Source organism: Netta rufina, assembly GCF_964035555.1.
Source record: "Netta rufina genome assembly, chromosome: 1".
NCBI lineage: Eukaryota > Metazoa > Chordata > Aves > Anseriformes > Anatidae > Netta > Netta rufina.
In genome coordinates this window covers 146,131,374-146,151,695 of record NC_140123.1, presented here as the reverse complement: position 1 = coordinate 146,151,695, position 20,322 = coordinate 146,131,374, and the positions used below count along the sequence as shown (strand labels likewise).

The 20,322-nt window shown below is 37.2% G+C and overlaps 1 protein-coding gene across 4 annotated transcripts in view; it reads left to right on the top strand.

Annotated features, from left to right (window-relative positions):
• DGKI (diacylglycerol kinase iota) overlaps positions 1-20,322 on the top strand; it is a 174,806-nt gene that overhangs the window by 73,626 nt on the left and 80,858 nt on the right. For all 4 annotated transcript variants that reach the window (XM_084303472.1, XM_084303471.1, XM_084303474.1 and 1 more), the window contains 9 exons: positions 269-382; positions 976-1,113; positions 2,281-2,359; positions 5,944-5,999; positions 6,466-6,528; positions 6,748-6,821; positions 8,278-8,389; positions 11,436-11,635; positions 16,651-16,713. In XM_084303472.1, the coding sequence (XP_084159598.1) occupies positions 269-382; positions 976-1,113; positions 2,281-2,359; positions 5,944-5,999; positions 6,466-6,528; positions 6,748-6,821; positions 8,278-8,389; positions 11,436-11,635; positions 16,651-16,713 (899 nt within the window). The remainder of the gene's footprint in view (positions 1-268; positions 383-975; positions 1,114-2,280; positions 2,360-5,943; positions 6,000-6,465; positions 6,529-6,747; positions 6,822-8,277; positions 8,390-11,435; positions 11,636-16,650; positions 16,714-20,322) is intronic.

Genomic DNA, 20,322 nt, shown 5'->3' with positions numbered 1-20,322 from the left:
TGCCTTTAACAATAGCCCGTGTTTACATCCTATTGCTTCTGCTTGCACAGGAGCTTCATGAAGACTCCTTTACTAGCTCTCTGGAAGGCAAAACCTTGGATGGGGCAGTTGTACAGTTAAATTTCTGATATCCTAATTTTTCCTTCTCTCTTTTGCTTTATTTGAACTTTTGTGTGGTGGGGATACAACTAAAACATGCATTTTTTTCCTTCATTGCTTCCCTCTTCATCATCATGACTAACAGTTTTTTGCATTTCTGGTTTTATAGGTTGGGTGGATCCTCTCCATCCTAGATGAACTGCAGCTCAACCCCCAGCCTCCCGTGGCTGTCCTTCCACTTGGCACTGGGAATGACCTTGCCCGCACCCTCAACTGGGGTGGGGTAAGCACTGACTGGGGTTACCCTTACATGTGGGTTCTCAACTTGCTGCTCTTATTTATAGTGTAGTAGTGTGGAACTTCCTTTTGGCTAAAATAGCTGGTGGGGCTTCTTGCAAGGTCTGCTTCACTTGCACACAACAGCTCAGTTCAATTTCCAGTTTGGTGGCTTGAATTATTAATGATGTAATTGTTGTAATAAGAGTAGGCATAGACACATCTGTCTGGTATTTCAGGCCAAATACTGAGAATAATAGGTAGATTTATATTTTAAGCATATATCTAACATTTTTTTTTTTTCCTCTCAATATTTATCCTTAACTACACACTGGAGTTATTTCATAAAGGGCAAACACACTCTGGTTCTTCTCATTATGGTCTTACCATGCCTGTCCAAGACTTATGTTCCTAAGCAACAGTTTTTCAAAATGTTTCATATATCAAAATTTAGCAATATTTTGAGGTGTTCTAAAGAACGTTTGTCCACTGTTTTAAATCTGCATGAAAAGAGGGAGGTCTTCCAGGTAATTGGTGAACAACTTGCTTTGCTTTGGCTATCCATGGCTGATATTCTGGTGACACTCATTCCACTGCCAGGGTTACACGGATGAACCAGTGTCCAAGATCCTGTGCCATGTAGAAGATGGAACCATTGTCCAGCTGGACCGGTGGAATCTCCAGGTTGAGCGCAACCCAGATTTACCGCAGGATGAATTGGAGGATGGGGCTCGTAAGGTTAGAGCCTTCTTTTTCCCAGGGACACTATAGTATGCTTAAGAGGATTTTTGAGATACACCATAAGATGTATGAGTGGGGAAGTTCCAAAACTTTTTAATTTTCTAGTTGCATCTTCACCTTTTGCTCTTTTATTGTCTCAGTGCTTCCAGTGACATGCGAACCATAATGCATATCAGCCATCGTATTTATTGTTATACTCTCAGACTTCAAACATTTATCTCAAGAACCAAATTCTGGCAAAACCCCCATGGCATCTTATCTAAAAGGTCACTGTTTTTTCTCTAGTTAACCTGAGGTGGCAGGAGAAGGAATAGTATGACCACCATCCATTAGAGGCACATCTAAAAAGTGATGTAGAATTATATTCCTTAGGATTCTGCTGATGGATACCAACTGTTCCTTTCGTTTCAGCAAGGAGTAGTGTATGTTTAGATTTAACATCTTTTTGTGGGGGTCTCCATATGATCTCCATTAGTGTACCTTGAGAGTTGAAGAACAGTAAAATCTTTGTGAGGGGATCACATTTGTAGTGGTACGTCATTTGGACTGGAGATGTTGAAAGTGTCACTATCATCAAAAAATGATTCTGTGCACCATTTTCCTCTTCTCAGTTATAATTTCCAGTTTATCTGTTGGATGTTATTTTTATCTCTCTATGGCCATGATGGGTCAGTATAATGATGAAGAGGCCAGATGCGTTCTTCCCTGCTTCATGCATCCTCAGTAGAATTAGGCCTTCTTGTCTGGGACTTGCATTGCTCCTGGTTATATATGAAGCAGGAAGAACACAGCTTGAGTTTCATTCGCAATGCTGAGCTTGAAGTGCCAGCAATTAGGAAAACCTTTGTATTGACATGTTAAGTGGAGTAATGTTCAGGGAAATCTCAATGAGAAAATAAATGAAGAACCTTGTGATGTGTTTACAAAGATACTTATATGATCATAAAACTCTGTAGATGTGTTTGTGTTCTTTAGGCTTTTGTATTTGAATATCTTCCACAAGCTATTACTAGGCTTCAGAACAACTTCTGCATACACTTCCCTGATGTATTCCATTTCCTTAGTTTTTCATGAGGTGCCGGATTTAAAATAGTTAGTGCCTGGTGTGTCACGGAATATTTAATTTGTGTTATTTTTACATGTCTTTCTATTATCCAATTATAGCTTCCACTCAGTGTCTTCAATAATTACTTCAGCCTTGGGTTTGATGCACATGTTACACTGGAGTTCCATGAATCTAGAGGTAAGAGGAGCTTTTTTTTTTTTTTTTTTTTTTTTTAACCTTGGACAGTTATTTTATGAATTACAAATGGATTTGAATTTAATGCTTTCTTATAATTCAAAGAGTGTTGGAACATACAAACCCAAGGTACACACCACAGGTAGCAAGGAAATGATTGTATCATGAGTTTCCAAGGGATTTTGTGATTTAAAAATAAAAAAAGTACAAGAAAAAATGGCATTCACTGGAGTAAAATGGCTAAATGGGGAGATTTCATATTCTTGACCTTTTAAAGGAGATGCCAAATACAATTATAAAGACAGCTTACACTGACATACAAGTGTCAGAATAAGAGCAGAAAGAACAAATGCAAGCCAGGTGCAAGTTTTTCCTGCCATGTGAAGGGGGAGAAAGGATAAGATCAGTGAGGATGTGAAAGTAGCAGGAGGATAGCTGATCTAGAAATGCACAACTGTTACCTATGGATGAGTATAACATAATGTCATTGGACTTGGTACAGACCCAGAAGGTATCTCTGCAAATGAAATGCTTTAATGAACTGCCAGCAATTTGAGCTGTTGCAGAATCTTGCTTGTCCCCTTGCTGATGGCAGTTATTACCACACAATCCAAACGTGGCTTAACAGGTAGACCTTGGAGTGATGTGAACTGTTAGATTTGTATGGTTTAGGCAAGCATGCTTGTATAAACAGACCTTGTCCAATTGCCTGTGTTCACTTTTTGATCATTTCAGCTTCATATTCATGTTTTTCTTCTGAACAGCAGCCTCCCTTATCTTCACTTTCATATCATCAGTGTCATTACAAAACGAAAAGATAGCACCTGAATGCCTTGCTAAATAAAGAGCAGAGTACATGATGGAATAAGCTAATGCATATTTTATAATGTTTGGGACTGCTTCAAGCTTTAGGAATAATAATGAGGGGGCATAAAAGGGCACACGAATGAAATGATGACAGCTGTATGCTTTTTTTTTTTTTGTGTGCATGCATATCAACATGAATTGCTAATGTGAATGTGAATATACTGTATAGATGAAATGCACGGCTACTTTCTCACTTAATGGAGGCATTACTTAATAATGAAGTTATGGAGCCCTATAAAGAATGAATGTTATTCCAGAGATGCCAGTGCTTTAAAAATTTATGTGGGTGAAAAATACTTGGCAGAGCAAGCTGTCTATCTGTGAGTGGGTATGTATGGACAGAAGAGTTTTTCATAGCACTAGTGCATGCTCTCACAAGTCATTCTGTTAGTGTTTCCTTACACTCTTGAATGCTAAAAGATATGAAGTCACTCCTATATGTTGTAGGAGAGAAAAGCTTATAGCTTTGGAGGTGTTGCTGATGTATGGGTTTTATTGTGTTTCATGTGGAATTAAGCAATACAGAACAGATTTTGATCTCTTTGCACTTGGCCCGATAAGACAAGTGGTTGTATGCAGTTTCTTATGTGGAACATTTGTAATCACATGTAGCGTTAAAACAAACATACAAAAACTAACCAATCAACCCCTCCGCCCCCCCAACAAACAACAACAACAAAAACACAGAAAACCTAAAGCCAAAATAAATTAAGATTGATTTGAACTCTTAGGCTATCAGGCCATTTTATGCTATGGAGATTGCTAAATTGTTATATTTTAACTAAACAGTGATTGCAGTGTCTCAGAGGAACCTGTATGTGACCATGGCTATTTCCATGGCAACCTCTACACTTTTCTTGTGACTAATGAGATTGAGCCTTGAGGGTTGGCTCCAAGCTTTGCTTCTACAGGAAGCATTCTGGATAGCAACTCTCCAGAGCCACAGTTTCCCCCTTTGTTATGCTTATGCTCTGGTGGAGCGGGGACTATGCATTTTACTTCATCCCTGTTGACATTGATAGTGTTGAAGGGTGAGGATGGAGTGAGCTTTGGATATGCAGTCATTGATTTGCTTCTACAATCGAAATCACACTCTAGTCAACTTTAGGCTCTATTCAGCTTGGTAGAAAGAGTCTTTCCTCCCTGCCAATGTTCATCTGCCATGCCAATGGTAGGAGCAGTTTAGTATGTTGAAAGACTGCTGAGTCCCTGGCCTCACAAAGTCTCCTTTTCTGTTTAGCTGCCTCCAAATGGGGCTTTGATTCAGGTCAATATTTGTCACAAGATCTGTGTAAGAGTCAGTACCCTGGTGGCTGCTGCCACTGGGGATAACCACATCAGAGAACATGAAGCATGGGCACTTGAGCATTTGGGAACCACCCACTTCTTAGCATGGGGTTCTGAGAATTTCTGTAGAGCTGTCAGCTCAGTAAGTGAATAAAAGATGAGATTTACTTACGCAATTAAATGAATAATTTTAAGAAGAGGTGACCCTGACTGCACAACAGAACAAATGCATGATACAATAATGGGGCAGACAATCACACAAGAAATAACGTAACTCTTATGAAATGGAGCATTATATTGTGAGATGTAGTGACTTCAAAGAGAACTAGATGAGTTGTTACAAATAATGAGATGAAGTAATTTGGAAGTGTTTATACCAGTGTTCTACTTTAGCCAGAAGGACTAAGGTTATTTCTTGGATGATTTTGCTAGAAAATCACTGAGCAAGAGTAGGTGAATGGTTCTATTGCTGTATACAGTATCAGAAGAACTGCTTCTGAAACCTCTGGATGCTGCAGACTTGGAAAGCAGTCCCCAGGGAGGCATGAAAGCGACCTTTATTCTGAGAAATATGCTGTGTACTGGAAGATCAAAGGAGCTCCATTTAGCTTATCGGAGAGAAGGTTAGGAGGAGATTTAATCACCACCCATAAGTATTTACTCAGGGAGAAGATATCTGATAGTTGAGGGCCTTTTAATCTAATAGACAGAGAAATATGATAAGATTTAGCAGTTAGCAGTAGAAGCCAGAAACACTCAAAATAAGAAAAAAAAAATCTACAGATTTATTTTAATTGTGAGAATAATTAACCACTGCACTGGTGTTACTAATGGACTACTAAAATTCCCTATCCCTTTGAGTCTAATCCAAATGAACAGCTCTTTAAATAGGTTTTGGAATAACCACATAATTTGCTGCAGGAATACTCGGGTAGAGATGGCAATTCCTGAGTACCTTTCTGGATATCCTCTTTGTAATGCATCAGAATTTATTTTTCATCTCATAATTTACTAACAGTTTAGTCCTGCTTTGGAGCATGGGTTAGTGTTTCATAGGTTTCTGATAACTCTTAAAGAAATCTGTTCTATGTTGGTGAAAACAGAAGTCTCACAGATGGTATGGAGGGGTCTTGAGATGAATAGTCTGAGAGGTGCTAAACAAGCTGGTTTTGTTTTTGTTACCCCTTTGTTCATGTTTCCATCTATTTTCACTGTACAGGAAAGGGGAAGAATTCAATATCAATGTTTGGAATCTGATAGCAGATAATGGCACAGATGCAGGAACCTCACACGAGAAAAATGTATTCATGTTAATACTTTTACTGAGTGATATGTGCTGAAAGCACTATAGTGTTCATAGAAAATCTGAAAGTACAACGGAATCTACTCAATTTATTAAGGTGTTCATATTTTTCCTTTGTATCTTTTCACAGAAGCGAATCCAGAGAAATTCAACAGCCGATTTAGAAATAAAATGTTTTATGCAGGGGTGAGTTGTGATTCATTTTACAGAATAATGTTATTTTATATTATTGAATGTTTTACTGTATCCTTTCTCCCTTCCATTCTCACACCAGCAGTTTGTACTGATTCATTTTGCCTGCTGCAATTTAGAAATACACATGTACTCTTTCTGGCAATGACACATGTCTGTTGGAGAGTGCTGATTGTATTACAGTATTGGATACAGTACTGATCATATTTTACCCAAGGACATTCTCTTGCTAACCTTTCAAAAGGAAAAGTATTATAAGTTTTATAACTATAACTATATATATATACTCGCGTGTATACATATATATATATGTATATTTAAAAAATCATATTTCCTGAGATCAGGAAAGAATAGGTTTGACAAAATAATGGCATTTTGTTATAAGCTCTTCGGTGGGATAAGAAATGAGGAAATAGAGGAGAGAAGACGATGATGATTCCTACTCTTATTTCTGTTGTAGGCAGCCTTTTCAGACTTTCTGCAAAGAAGCTCAAAAGATTTATCCAAGCACGTTAAAGTTGTGGTAAGTATAGGAAATTGTGTCATAGTATTTTGGAAAGAGGGGGAATGGAGAAAGAGTGAGGTGAGAGTTTAATGGCTCTGTTACTTTTCAGTTTTGAGCATGACATTTGCAACACATTCCAAGGAAAGTCTTGGGAAAGCTGTTACAAAGCAGCAACACTTCTCTTGTCTGTGGCTCCATTCAGCAATTTCTCTGTGCTCTGTCACTTTGGCTTTGTAGTGTGATGGTACAGACCTGACTCCAAAGATCCAGGAGCTGAAGTTCCAGTGTATAGTGTTTTTAAATATTCCCAGGTAAGCTCAAGACAGATGCTTGGAGTTATAATAGAAAATAATATTAATAATAAAATCAATATCTGCAAGTTGTCCTCTGTCGGATGGATGTGCAGGAAACATATTGCTACTGTGCTTCTTTCCCGAGAGTTAGGTGCTTATAATACTGTTAATTAGCAACACGGAATAGGATGGGAGTTCAGGGTGCAACAATATTCTTTAAAAAGTTGAATATCCTTTGATATGGAATTAGTAGAAGGGATTGTTTAACAAACTGGCTTTCAAAAGTTGTGTGCCTAACCTGCAAACCAGATAGCAAACCAGACAAGAATGACTGGTCTTCTGCCTAATTAGAAACAATGTGGGAAATGGAAAAAGAAAATCAATATTTTTAAAGAAACAAACATGAAATTTGTTGAAATAAATGTTTTTTCTTAATTTAGTAGAAGATAGCCCAAATAGAAGTAAGTCTGTATCTTTAAAAGTTGTCTGTCTCCTGCTCTCTAGACCAGTGGTCTCCAAAATCTTTTGTTTGTGCACCCCTAATGCTAAAAAAATAAAAAATGAGCATGAATATGTATGTTTATTTACAACTTACATACAAGTATTAGTATACTAATATGTACATTATAAAACAGACACAAAAAGATAAATTAGAAAAGGAAGTCACAAAGATGAAATAAACACTATTGAAATAATAATTTTATTAACAGTAAGAAAAATACTTTCTTCCTGCGCCTCAAATGGGTTTTCTTGTGCCCCACACTTTGGAGCCTATCTCTTTACTCCATGTGCAAGCCCAAACACCTGGTGGTCCAGTACTGCCTTCTCCGCAAGGAGACACTTGGTGTCTCCTCTACAAAGTTCTCTCCTGTTGCTTTTAGATCACTTTTATATCCATTCTATAATGGTAGGAAAGGTATACATGATGGCTGCATCTGTTCCTGTTTATTTCTCCCTTGCCTCCTCAAGCTATGCATTTTTTTTTTGCAGTCCTTGTGCTGTCAGAGCTTATGAGACAGCAGAGAGAGAAGCAACAATGCTCTGAGGCTGGGGCTGCTGCTGCACCCCTGTGCCTTCCTAGCAGAGGGGATAAGCAAATTTCTGGCAGGCAAATCACAGGTGCCAGTGAAGCTGAATCCTGATCTGCAGAGAGCAGAGCAAATAGGGAGAACAAAATGCTGCTGCTCTGTTGCCTGTTGCTTAGTGTTTCTCCCACTTCCTTGTTGGGGAGGAACCTTCCAAAGACTGTGATGGTTAAATTTGTGGATGCTGTACCAGCTTAGAAATTAGAGACCAAGTTTCTCCTTTTGTCCATTCCATGTCAACATAACTTTTAATTGTACCTCGACTACATCCTGAAATAGATGTTTCAGTGTTTCTTCTGGAGATCAGAGCAGGCCAATAGTCAAGCTAATAGTCAGGACCCATCAGGGAAAACTGCTTTCTCAAAGCTTGCTTTCCAAACTTTCTGTAGGTATTGTGCTGGCACAATGCCCTGGGGAAACCCTGGAGATCACAGAGACTTCGAGCCTCAGCGGCATGATGATGGCTACATTGAAGTCATTGGGTTCACAATGGCCTCACTGGTGAGTATATGGCAGGTGCTGCCCCTCCTGAAGGTAGGAGGAGATTCAGTAAATTCTATGGGCAGCATTACAGAGGAAAAATTGTTTTAAATACTGAAAAAAACCACCACAATTCTGTGTTTTCAGCTAAGGCCAAAATATGCTCTGCTGTTAGGTTTTAAATGAGGGGGAAAAACAGTAATTTATAAATATAATAAGTGCTTTTTAATAATAGCAATATTTTGCAAGAGTGAATTTTTTAATTTACACATTTAGCAGTGCTTTAAAATGCTCTCAAATTAAACAGCAAGATCATGACAGTGAAACAAACAGCATGTAGGCATGTTTTTACTGTGGGAATATTCTATGGTCAAATAATTACTGCTGTTTCTTTTTAGATTTTGTATAATTTAATCTGTGACATAAAAGTTCCTTTTTTTTTTTTTTGTTTTTCCTAAAACTGGCTTCTGTTCTGGAGACAATTATGACAAATTATATTTAATTATTTTCCTTAGATATTTTTCTCCTAAAAAAAAGTTGTTTTGACACATTAAAATAATGTTTATCTCAAAATACTTTGGAAAATCTTCTGCTTTTGGAGGTTAGGGTACTTAGTTAAAATACTGCATGCTATTCAGATGAGTGTATTCTCAGCTGCTGTGGAGCAAAAGAGACAGACGCAATTTGAAAGATATGTACTGTCGATGTTGATTGTCAAGTTGTAGAAGTGGAAGTGATCTGCACCCTGCTAGCGTTTTGCAGTATAGGGACTTAGCAGTCTTTGAAGGCAATGTCTACATTTTGAAACTGAGTCTGGGTCATTCTTGACAACTTAACCGGTTCTATTTGAATGCCTGTACTACTGTCCTAAAAACATTCTTTTTTCTTTTCACTTGGGGAATAAAAAAAAAAAAAAGCATTAAGAAAATCAGAATTTTCTGAATATTGTTGGCAATATAAGTTTAGCCAATACAGATATTAAGTTGAAATTGTTGAAATATTATACAGTATATCTATTTTGCCTTGCAGTTTAATAGTTTGTTCTTTGCTCTAAAGGTATACAGGGCTCATAAATCATGCATAAAGCCAATGGGATCAGTATGTTTTGTACTTAATTCGAACAAAACAGACATTAAAAATAGGTTTTTATACTGTATGTCAGTACCTAAGGTGATGCTAGTGTATTATTACAGAAGATGTACACAAACAAGAACGAGCATCCCTTATCAGTCTTAGTACCAGGTCATCACCTTGTATATTCATAACATAAATGTACAAAGTAACAGGACAACATAGGACTGGTATCCAGAAACATCGCCATTTCTACTTCCATGTGACTCTTGTTAATATAATTGTCTAAATCCATTTACTGAAAATAGAATAGTAATAACTTCCGTATGGCCAACCAAAATGTTGTGAAAATTGAGTATTATTTTTCTTTTTGTTCCATTATGGAAAGAAAATTCAACCAACAGTTTTAAATTGGCAGTTAACTTTTTGTCAATGCTATCCTTAAAGTGATCTAAAGCTGAGTTACAAAAGTGCTCCAGAGTTCTACTATCAAAGTGGTCAAACACAATGTCAGTCTCTTCAGAGGATGATTATATGCAGTGGTAGATATCTCCATAATTGTGTTAATCTACCAAAGGTACTTAGTGTGGCCAGGTATCTGGGCTTCTTAGCAAATTTGTACAGATCATGCTCAGGCCCCTGCTCTTAATGACTGAATACCTCTGATAATGTTATTTGTTTCCTCAAAGATATATTTAGACAAATCAGATCTTCAAAGTGAGAAAAAGTAAAAGGTCACTTTGATCAGCAATCATTTGTCTGTTTAGATTATGGATTCTTTTATAGCTTCTATTTTTGATCAATCCTAGTGAGCTAGGGAAATAACCTATAGGTAGGAAAAACTCTATTAGCATCATAGATCTTGTGGAATTAACTTTCATCACTTCATTCCTGAATATTTATTTATTATATATTTTTTAAGAAGCATGGACCTTTGAGCTGCTATTTCTCTCTAAAAGAAACTTAGTTCAGAACTGATTATCTACAAATCTGCATTGCTTTTGGTGCTGAGGATGTAACTCTAGAACACACATATAATTCTGACTTGCTTTGTAGGACTCCCAGATGAGCTTGATCATACCCAAGAAGGTCTGTGAGACCTATGAGGAGAACTACTTCATAAGGAGTATTATTAATCATATTTTTTTTCCATAATATGATGTGTACAGAACAACACTAAGTTTCTGACTAGTATTTAGGCTGCTCTCTTAATAGTGCACTAATACAGTGTTTTGTTTTGTTTTTTTCCTGCATATGGCAGTTGACAGCTAACGGTCATATTCCTCACTAATAAAATACATTTCTGCCCAAACATGTCTGCCTAAAACTTGAAGAATCTGCTCATGTCCATGCATTCATTGTCTCATTTCTTTGGAATGAATTCTTGAACACTATATTTAATTGTTTTTAACAAGGTCCTTCTGCTTGCTCTTTTCAGCCTGTCTGGTCTTGATGTTGAGCTGCAGCGTAACCTCTCATAATTAAGGATTTTAGATTTATCTAATTCGCATTAAGGATTCTATTCTGTTCAGGAAGGGGAAATCATCCTTCTGTCTCCTAGATTTACAGAATTATGGTGGTTGTTTCAAAGACAAAAAAAAAAAAAAAAAAAAAGTAGCATTGCTGTTAGTGTTAAAAACAAAGCAACAAAACTCATATTGAAAACCTTAGTAATGAACACATATATGCATTTGTGTATATGTATCTTGTAAGTTTGTGTAAAATATCCTTGACTTATACAAGGTGATGAGGTGTGATATATGGTTAGTACCTGTCCTGATATATCTGATGTTGCCTACTGTTTTTCTTTGTAAAATGTTAATTTTAAATTTTAAATTTTTGAATCAAAGTACATCTGTTGTCCCTCATGGGAATGTCTTACACATATGCTATGTAACTCATGCTGTCAGCAAAACAGTGTATTCTGGATTTTATTAACTGACTCAAATACCTGTTTTGAGGTGTATTTTTCTCCTTCCTCCCTCCCCTCTTCCAGGCTGCTCTCCAAGTGGGTGGTCATGGAGAGAGGCTGCATCAGTGTCGTGAGGTGACGCTTTTAACATACAAGTCTATCCCCATGCAAGTGGATGGCGAACCTTGTCGTTTGGCTCCCTCACTCATTCGGATTTCATTAAGGAACCAAGCCAACATGGTGCAGAAGAGCAAGAGGAGAACATCCATGCCTCTGCTGAATGAGTGAGTTGGATATGTGCATGTCCTATGCCAGGAAGCCTGTCTGAGGCAGTGTATTCAGTTATAGATTTTGCATGTACTGGACTTGCAGTGTGTTTAAAAAGAAAAAAAAATCACATCTCCTGAACTTTTTCTCTACTGTATTGTAATTAATTTACGGGCTTTCTCCCGTTCTTTTACCTTCTGGGTTCTCCTCTGTCTTGCTTTTAGAAAGGTGTTGTATCTTTCAGTTATATATTTAGAGAAGTCTGTGTAGGCTCAGCGGTATGCCTCTTGGCTTATGGCAGCTCTGCATTATCTATGCTACTTGCCGTTACAGTTCTTATGATTTGTTTTCTGAGCTCTATCAGCCTGCTTTTTAAGCTCCATTAGAGACTATAACAAATAGCCACAATCAAGAGCTACTCAGGACTTCTTGCAGTCTGTACTGTGAGAGCATGCTGCCTGGGACTGCTAAAGGAGAGAGTCCTGGAGTCCTGGAAAGGGATTTTTGCACTTTTGTAGGGAACCTTGTTTCAGTATAGAAACCCAAATGAGAAAATCCAGTGCAACTTAGCTAAAAGTAAGAAATCTTCCTCTAGTCTCCTGTGCTCAATGGCAGTAGACTGTACTATTGAAGATTAGATTAGATTGGTGGATTAAGGAACCAGCAACTAGGGGAAAAGTAAGGAAAGATAATCAGAAAATAAGAATATATAGCATGAGATGGAGGTAGCACAAGTAGTGTAAAGATGAACAGGGAAAAGCAAAAGCAACTGGAAACCAGGAACACGCAAAGAAGAAAGTACAAGACTAACTTTCCTTTTCATAATTACAATTTATTTATAAGTATTACAGCAATATTTTAATAGAAAAAAGATATTTTCATTTTAACCTATGAAAATGTTCACCCAACAAAATAACTCAGGTTATTTTTGTAGACCTAATTATTATACTGCTCATACAGGAGGTCTTCATTTGTGCTAAAATGAGGGATAAGTGCCTTTGCAGTTTTTCATCAAATTTTAGAAGTGATGCAAAATAGTCTGTCCATTATACATAGAGGTATTGACCTAAAAGTTTTAAGTTGTGAAGGATACACAGTTCATTCATGCATCCATGCACTGAAGATTTCACTTTTCTGGGGAGCTGGGTGAGAGATTTTGTTGTTGCAGGTGTTATCGTGTCAGGGAATAAGCGAGGAAACACTTGTGAAGAGAAGTAATGTCTTTCATTAGACTAATCTAGTTGGAAAAAGCCAACAAGGTCTCAGATACGCCTTTTTCTCTTTAGGTATTTTAAAGGTTGTCTGTGTTTTCAGTCTGTGTTGTGGAGTGAAAGATATTGTTTCTCTTCAAACTTCGTCTTCAACCCTTCAGAGATTCTTGTTATTCTGTTTGTCAGTCTGTTCATGTAATCAAGGCCTCCTTGGTTACTTTCAACATCTTCCTATTCAGTTTAGCACTTAGTGTTCTCTTACCGAGACTGATGCTTTAAGCTTCAGTAGACCCTTGTATCTGTAATGTGCAATTTCTGTTTGTCAGGAAAATACATAGGGCTTGCTCATCGCTCTTAAAGAGTGAAGAATAGCCTGTGAGCAGTGATGCCTGATTTCATCCAGCCACCACAGCTCAATCATTTGTGAAAGCTGGAATTGGACGGAGAGCAATCCTGAGGCATCTCTTTTTACACCAATGCAAGCTAATGCAAATGAGAAAAGAAAATTCCTGGTATTTTAATCTGATAATTTGATCTGATAATTAGCATGGCTAGGCTTGGATTTTGATGTCTGAATTTGAACTGTCATAGGGAAATGCAGCCATAGTGTATGCCAGTTGTAAAGAAGATAATTTTTCTGACTTAGCTTGACTTGGATAAGTTATGATGACATGCTTTGTTGCTATCTGAGTCTTTTGATTTGGCTAAGAAGCTTCCCTGTAGATCTGTGTTCTGTAAAAGTACAAATGATCTGTTGAATATTTTAGTTTCAGCCTCATGTATTGACAATAGTGTGAATATATCTATATATGCATGTTTATGTACGTTGCTCTGAAATGTGGAAGGGGAATGAGAGATAGGAATTGCTTATTCTAGTGTGACAAAAAGTAAATGACACGTTAAAGGTTAAACTCTAGGAGGCATTTAATATTTTAAGAAGTACATTCATTATGAGGCTGTATTGCAGTATTTCACAAGAGAAAATATTCAATTAAATGTGTTTATCTATGCTTAACTTGATAGCTAGAATGTCTCCTCATTCCATTAAAATCTACTAGAAATTCTTATATTTGATTGAACATGATATTTATTTATTTATTTTTTCCTTAAGACTGTCATCTGAATATTATATGTTTGAGATTAGTAGGTGGGTCTGGAGCTACTCACTCAATTGTTAGGCAGCTGTTCATAAGCTCCTTGCAAGGAAAGTGATTATAAAATTATCATGTATCACAGTAACTCAGAGTTGCTATTATTGTTGGCCACAATGTTATTGATAGATAAGGAGAATAAGTAGGAGAGCTCTTTGCGGTTTTATCTAATCCAGTGTCATAAGTGGAAAAAGATGATTTTTAAGATGCCTCACACTGTGTTTTTGTTTTCTTATTATATCTTTCTTTGTTCTGTGAGTTTTGAGGAGAGAGTGTTTATAGAGTATAGTGAGTTTGTCATTTGCCTTGTAGATGTACTCTAGTTTCTGGGGAAAAATAGTATTGTAAAATTGAAGAACCCATATTTAGTGTAACTGAGAAGGAACTGAGATTACATCCTTTTCTTGCTTGGGAGCAGGAAGGCTTTAGAAACACGGTTCTCTTGAGACTGTAACAGTTGCCCGTCTTCCTGATTGCAGCTGCTCTCCTTTCAAATGTGGAGATGCTCCTAGAGAGGACACCTGTATATAGCAGAAAAGGATTGGACCTTGTTTGACATGTTTCTTCCCTCCACTTTCCTACTTTTGTGCTTCTAGCACCTTATAATTGCACAGACATTGCCTCACATGGTTCTACGCAGCCCTTCAGGGTTGAAATTCCTTTATGTTGATTCTGTTTTATCTGTTACTGAATAATTTGACCTTTTCAAGGTGTCAGGGAAATTAAGCAGCACTTCAGAACAGTGTAAAATTTCTTAGTTTGTTAAAAATAATTAATAAAAACAGTGACTATGCAATCAAATTAAGGAAAAAAAACCCAACAACTTGTTTTTGTGGGGTTACTTGAACTGAAGGAGCATACCTTTCCTGTTGATAGCAGCAACAGAGTGAATAGCTTCGTTGAAGCTATTAGGGAACGAGTAAATATGCTGTGCTGAATTTTGTCTGAGCTGAGCAAATTTCTAGTAATTAATATTTTATTTAGTTACTTAATTTTTCTTTCACTGCTGAATTGCCTGCAAACAAATAATGACTTTCTTGGTATATTAAATATTTCAAATTAATTATGGGCTACTTACTGCAAATAGTGAATTCTTCTTATTGTTCATCAAGCATTTATTTCTCAATATTTCCTTTTGGAAGGTAAAGGATTTTTGATATGACAAACAGATTACAAGCATACTCTTGAGCAAGAGAAGATGGTCTATTTTCAGTTTGTACTCTTGTGACGATTTTAAATTTTTGAGTTGCAGCACAGTGGAGGACAGTCATTGCTTGGTGAACACAGTTACAATACTTGTTCTAGTTTGTTTCTAATGGAGGCTGATCAAACATAAAAGGCAGACATAATCTCTTTGTTATCCTACAATGCATTAAAAATAGAGATAAATAACAAACCAGTAAAGTGTTTCAATCCAGAAACAACTTTTTAGATGCAAGGAATATAGGTGCAAGAATGAGGTGATGCAGTTGACACTTGATTATGGATGGAAACAAGGCAGATAGTGAGGTTGTGGCAAAAAAGGCAGGTTTATTTTCTTCTCATATGTCTCTTCTGTTGGTTTTCCCCATCGTGTTTTGCTAAATGCACCAGCAAAAGCAAGTTTTTGCTACTGTCAGATCAGCAGATTTTTTTTTTTTTTTTAATTATAATAATAATAATGTTCTTACTCTCTTTCTCTAAAAAGACTTACCAGCTAATTTCTGATTCCTGAATCTCCATTATCGAAGGTAGTTTGCAAAAGAGACAACATGAGAGCTTGGTTTTCTACGATCAAGCAAGGAATGTGGTCTTGTGAATTAAAAGTAAAATGTGTGTGGAATAACAAGAGAAGCCATAGCTCAATTTTATAGGAATCATTTTCTAGTTGGAAACTACAGTTTAGTATGCTGCTCAGTGAGTTTCAGTCAGTGATCATTGTGTGAACCCCAAAAGATAGATTTTAGTTCAGGTTGAGGAAGAATGGTCTGCATGGTAGAAGAGACAGAAGAAGGAACAGCTTATAGGTAAAATGATGTTTCATATGCTTGAAGAAAACAAAGAGACCATTTGAATATAAACACTAAGAGTCAGTCTTGGGAGACACTTTATATAAAATGCATGTTTCCCTAAGGTACATGAAAGAAGAATGGAGACTGCAATTTTTCATTGTGGATACAAAATCTCTAGTAAGGGTATTTTTCTTTCTTAAAAGTTAACTAAAGTTAACCAGTCTTTGTAGACAATTCCATCCATTTGGATCTTGGCTTTGATGTTTGTTTGCATTTCTGGACTTGCTTCCAAAGTCTGCTGCCTTGAAATATTTCAGTGCCTGTGGAACACATATCCTGGGGCTCCTAGTCTTCTTTGTACAGCTGTGTACCTAGCTTGTCATTGGTCCTCCTTGCTCATGTCTTTAGAAAGCTCCTAAGTGCTGTGTAGAAGTGTTTTTCTCCATTTGCATGTCTTCTGTTGCTCTTGGCTTCTTAGCGTGACCTTGGAGCTCTGCATGTCTCTCATTCAACTTTTATGTGACACATTCTTTTTGTTTCTGTTTAAATGTTGTATGTCTTTCTCTTTCTTTCTTCTCTTCTGCTCTTTCTTTCCAATCTCTCTCTCTTCTTCCTTTTTCCTTGTCTGTCCACACTTGTGCTGCCTTTCACCTGGCCACTCATTTCCTGCTGCCTATAGTATCCATAAAGTGCAGTCTGCTGACCTGAGGAGAGTCTCAGCTCCCCCTGATTCCTTCACTGTGTGAGTATCCAGCTTTTTTCTACCTTTGAAGTTCCATAATTTGTTGCTGTTACATTGTGCATTGTTCAACCAGAAGACATGCCAGTAAAATCTAATAACAAAGGGGAAATGGGAACCCAGGACACAGCATGGCAGGCGTGGAGCAATGGTCTAGCCAGTTAAGGTGCAGTCGCACAGTACCTAAGGAAAGGGGGCAGGGCAGGTCTGGTAATTGTGACTATATTCAGCCCAGAGTACAGATTGCCAGACAAATCCATAGTGACAGGCATGTCTGAGAAGTGCCAGGTACCACCCACAAGACAAGTTTAGATGACAGGCATTTGTCCTTTGGTTTAAATAGAAAACATGGTATGAACACAGCCATAAAACATTTCTAGATAAGAAATGAACAAAATAGAAAACTGGTCTACCAAAGAAGTAGCACGATAGATGTCATGATATTGACTGCAGCTGCACTGAAGATGGAGACCCCTCCCCCCCACTTCAATAATGTTTTGATTGTTAGCAAGTCCCACGTAGTAACTTGCTAGATTGCAGCTACAATATTGAAAATACTAATATTTTTAAATATGTTGAATTGGCACTTTTATCATTATATGTAGGTATCTTCTAATTCATCCCCTTTATGGAAACATGCTGTATTATGAAAAGATCTTTGTGTGCGCAATTAAAAAAAATAATAATAAAAAAAATCCCAACTTAATATATAAGCTCAGGCAATACAGCGTGTCTTCAGAAATACTTCCTGATTATTCAGTCAAAAAACAAACAAACAAAACACCACACACACAAATTTTCTTTTTATCGACATGCCTTTTGTCTTCTTGCTTTGCCAGTCTTATGCTGGATATCTTTTCAAGTGGGACTACCAAATAAATTGGAGATGCATGATGGAAAATAGTAAAGTGCTGAGCTATAAATCCAAATATTCACAGCAGAAACTTGATTCCAGGCATAATTCTTATTTCATCATAGAAGAAAAGCAATGGATTATGTAAAACAAAACAAAACCAACCAACCAACCAACCAACCAACCAAAAAAACAACAACCACAAAACCAAACAACAAAAAAACACCAACATTTCTCTGCCCTAAAAAATGGGTATGTGCAATAGACGACATAATTTTTCAGCCAATCAAGGATTATTTGGAAAATTGATTGAATATATATATATATATATATATATATATATATATATATATATATATATTCTAAAGCAGATCTCAGATTTGCAGAAAAGGACCTGAAGGTCCTCCACCACGAGCCAGTAACATGCGTCTGTGGCAAAGAAGTCCTAATGGTGTCATGAGCTGTGTTAGGAAGAATGCGGCCAGCAGGTGAAAGGTGGTTATCCTTACATTCTACTCAGCACTGGTGATACCACACCTGGAGTGCTGGGTCCAGTTCTCGGCTCCTCAGTACAAGAGACATGGACATACTGGAGGAAACCCAACAAAGGGTGACAAAGATGTTTAAGGGACTGGCACCTCTCTCCTGTGAAGAAAGGCTGAGAGAGTTGTGACTCTTCAATCTGGAGAAGAGAAGGCTTGGTGTGGGTATTCATCAGGATCTTTACATATCTAAAGGGAGGATGTAAACATCAAACCAGCCACTTTTCAGTGGTTTCCAGCAACAGGACAAGAGGCAATGGGTTCCAACTAACACACAGAAGGTCCCATCTGAAGATAAGGAAAAGTGTTTTTATTGTGAAGTTGATCAAACTCTGGCGCAGGCTGTCCAGAGAGGTCATGTAGTCTGGCTTATTGGAGATACTCAAAAGCTGTCTGGGCATGCTCCTGGGCTACTGGCTCTGGGTGTCCCTGCTTGAGCAGGGTGGTTGAACAAGATGACCTCCAGATGTCCTGTCCAACCTCAATGATTCGGTCACATTTCAGAAAACTGCAAGTTCCTCCTTTGTTATTTTGCAAACAAGGAATGATTTCCAATTCAGTGTGCCATTGTGTCATATTAGCTGTACTCAGCTGAGGAAAAAATAATACAAATAACTTCTCTATCATTGATTTAGTATCCTAAGTAAGCCTTTAAAAATACTTGAGATATGCCTTATTGCTTACACAGAACATTAAACAAGCTGTAAGTCTGGGAGAAGGAGGATTGTTGCCAAGTTGAGGGATATCCCTTGGAGAATGACATCCAAGTTTTGATACACTTCATTTAAATGTCTCAGTTGATATCAGTTCTCAGGATAAGGAAGAGAGAACAGAGAGACTCATAAGTCACAAACTAATTTGAAAGTCAAAGATATTCTCTATCCTAAAATCTGTAAAAGACAAACAAACAAACAAAAATAGATTAAACATGCTTCTGTACTGTGGCTGCCAATTAATGTGTCTGACAAATTAAAATAAGAACCCATGAGGTATCAAGGAAATTTGATTTGGGTTGTGATGGCTTTGAGATTCAATTTTTTTTTTTTGTGTTTGTTTGTTGAACAATATATAAAGAGCCTGAATTATAGTTAGTACTGAACAGCATGATGGATTCTTCAGAGTCATGGTGATAGATACAGCTTGTGTTAGATAAATTCCAAGTTTTTTTTGCAGCAGTGTATGCATGGGAGCTTGAGGCAGCCAAAATTATTAGGCACATATGGTCTTTGTTGTAGAGACAGTAGAACTGTAGTGTGATCTGTTTCAAATGTTTGTACAGGGTGTAAATACAAGTGCTGAAATTTTAACTGGGACTGTTTTAAAAGGAAGGTAAAGACTTGCAGGAGGATATACATATGACAGTGCATCTGCATTATGTGGTTAATTAAAAGAAGTTCTGAAAAAAAAATCCCATTTAAAAATTGACTCACATAGGCTGTACAGTTCTTCTTACAATCAAAACAAACACTGTGGATATACTGTGATTTTTTTTTTTTTTAAATATAATCTCTGTGCAAATGAGAATGTGAACACTGCCTTATTGGTAAAGAGATTTTATTAATAGAGTTGATCGCAATAGGGTGTGCCTGGAAAGTTTGTATGCATGGCATGCAGGCTATGTGAATAGCAAAGGGGTAAAAGGAATAATTTTTGTGTATAGAGATCAGCTTTGTGGGTTGGGTTGAATATGGGTATTGTGTATAGGAGGAGAATCTAATGATGATCAGGGAGAAATGAGGCAAAAGGAAGAAAGTGTTACAAAGTGAGCTATTCTCCAAATGCATAATTAAAGATGAAAGTGCTTGTATACATCTTCCTTTTCTTTACTAAATGAATTATCAGAAATTGAGTCTCGTATTTATTTTGACAGATTTTCCTGTTTAGCAAGTGGGCACCTGTTTAGTGGGATCGTTACTATTGGAGAATCCACAGTGCTTGTGGAGGGAAGCATGGGAGGACCAGAGCTAGCCTGGTGAAATTAAGGAAAACAAAGACAGGGATTCTATGTGGCACCTGGGCAAGTGTTTTAAGTGTATGGGTGGGTCTAGCTTTTACACAGAAAAATTTTTGAACTCTTGCTGAAGCAAGTGTGAAGTAAAAAAGGGCAAAAAGGTTTAGTAGAACTGGGTTAACCTGGCTTATCTGGGATAAAACTCATCAAACAGAAGGAAAAAAAAAGTCTTTCCCTGGTGGAACAGTGAAACTTATATATATGTG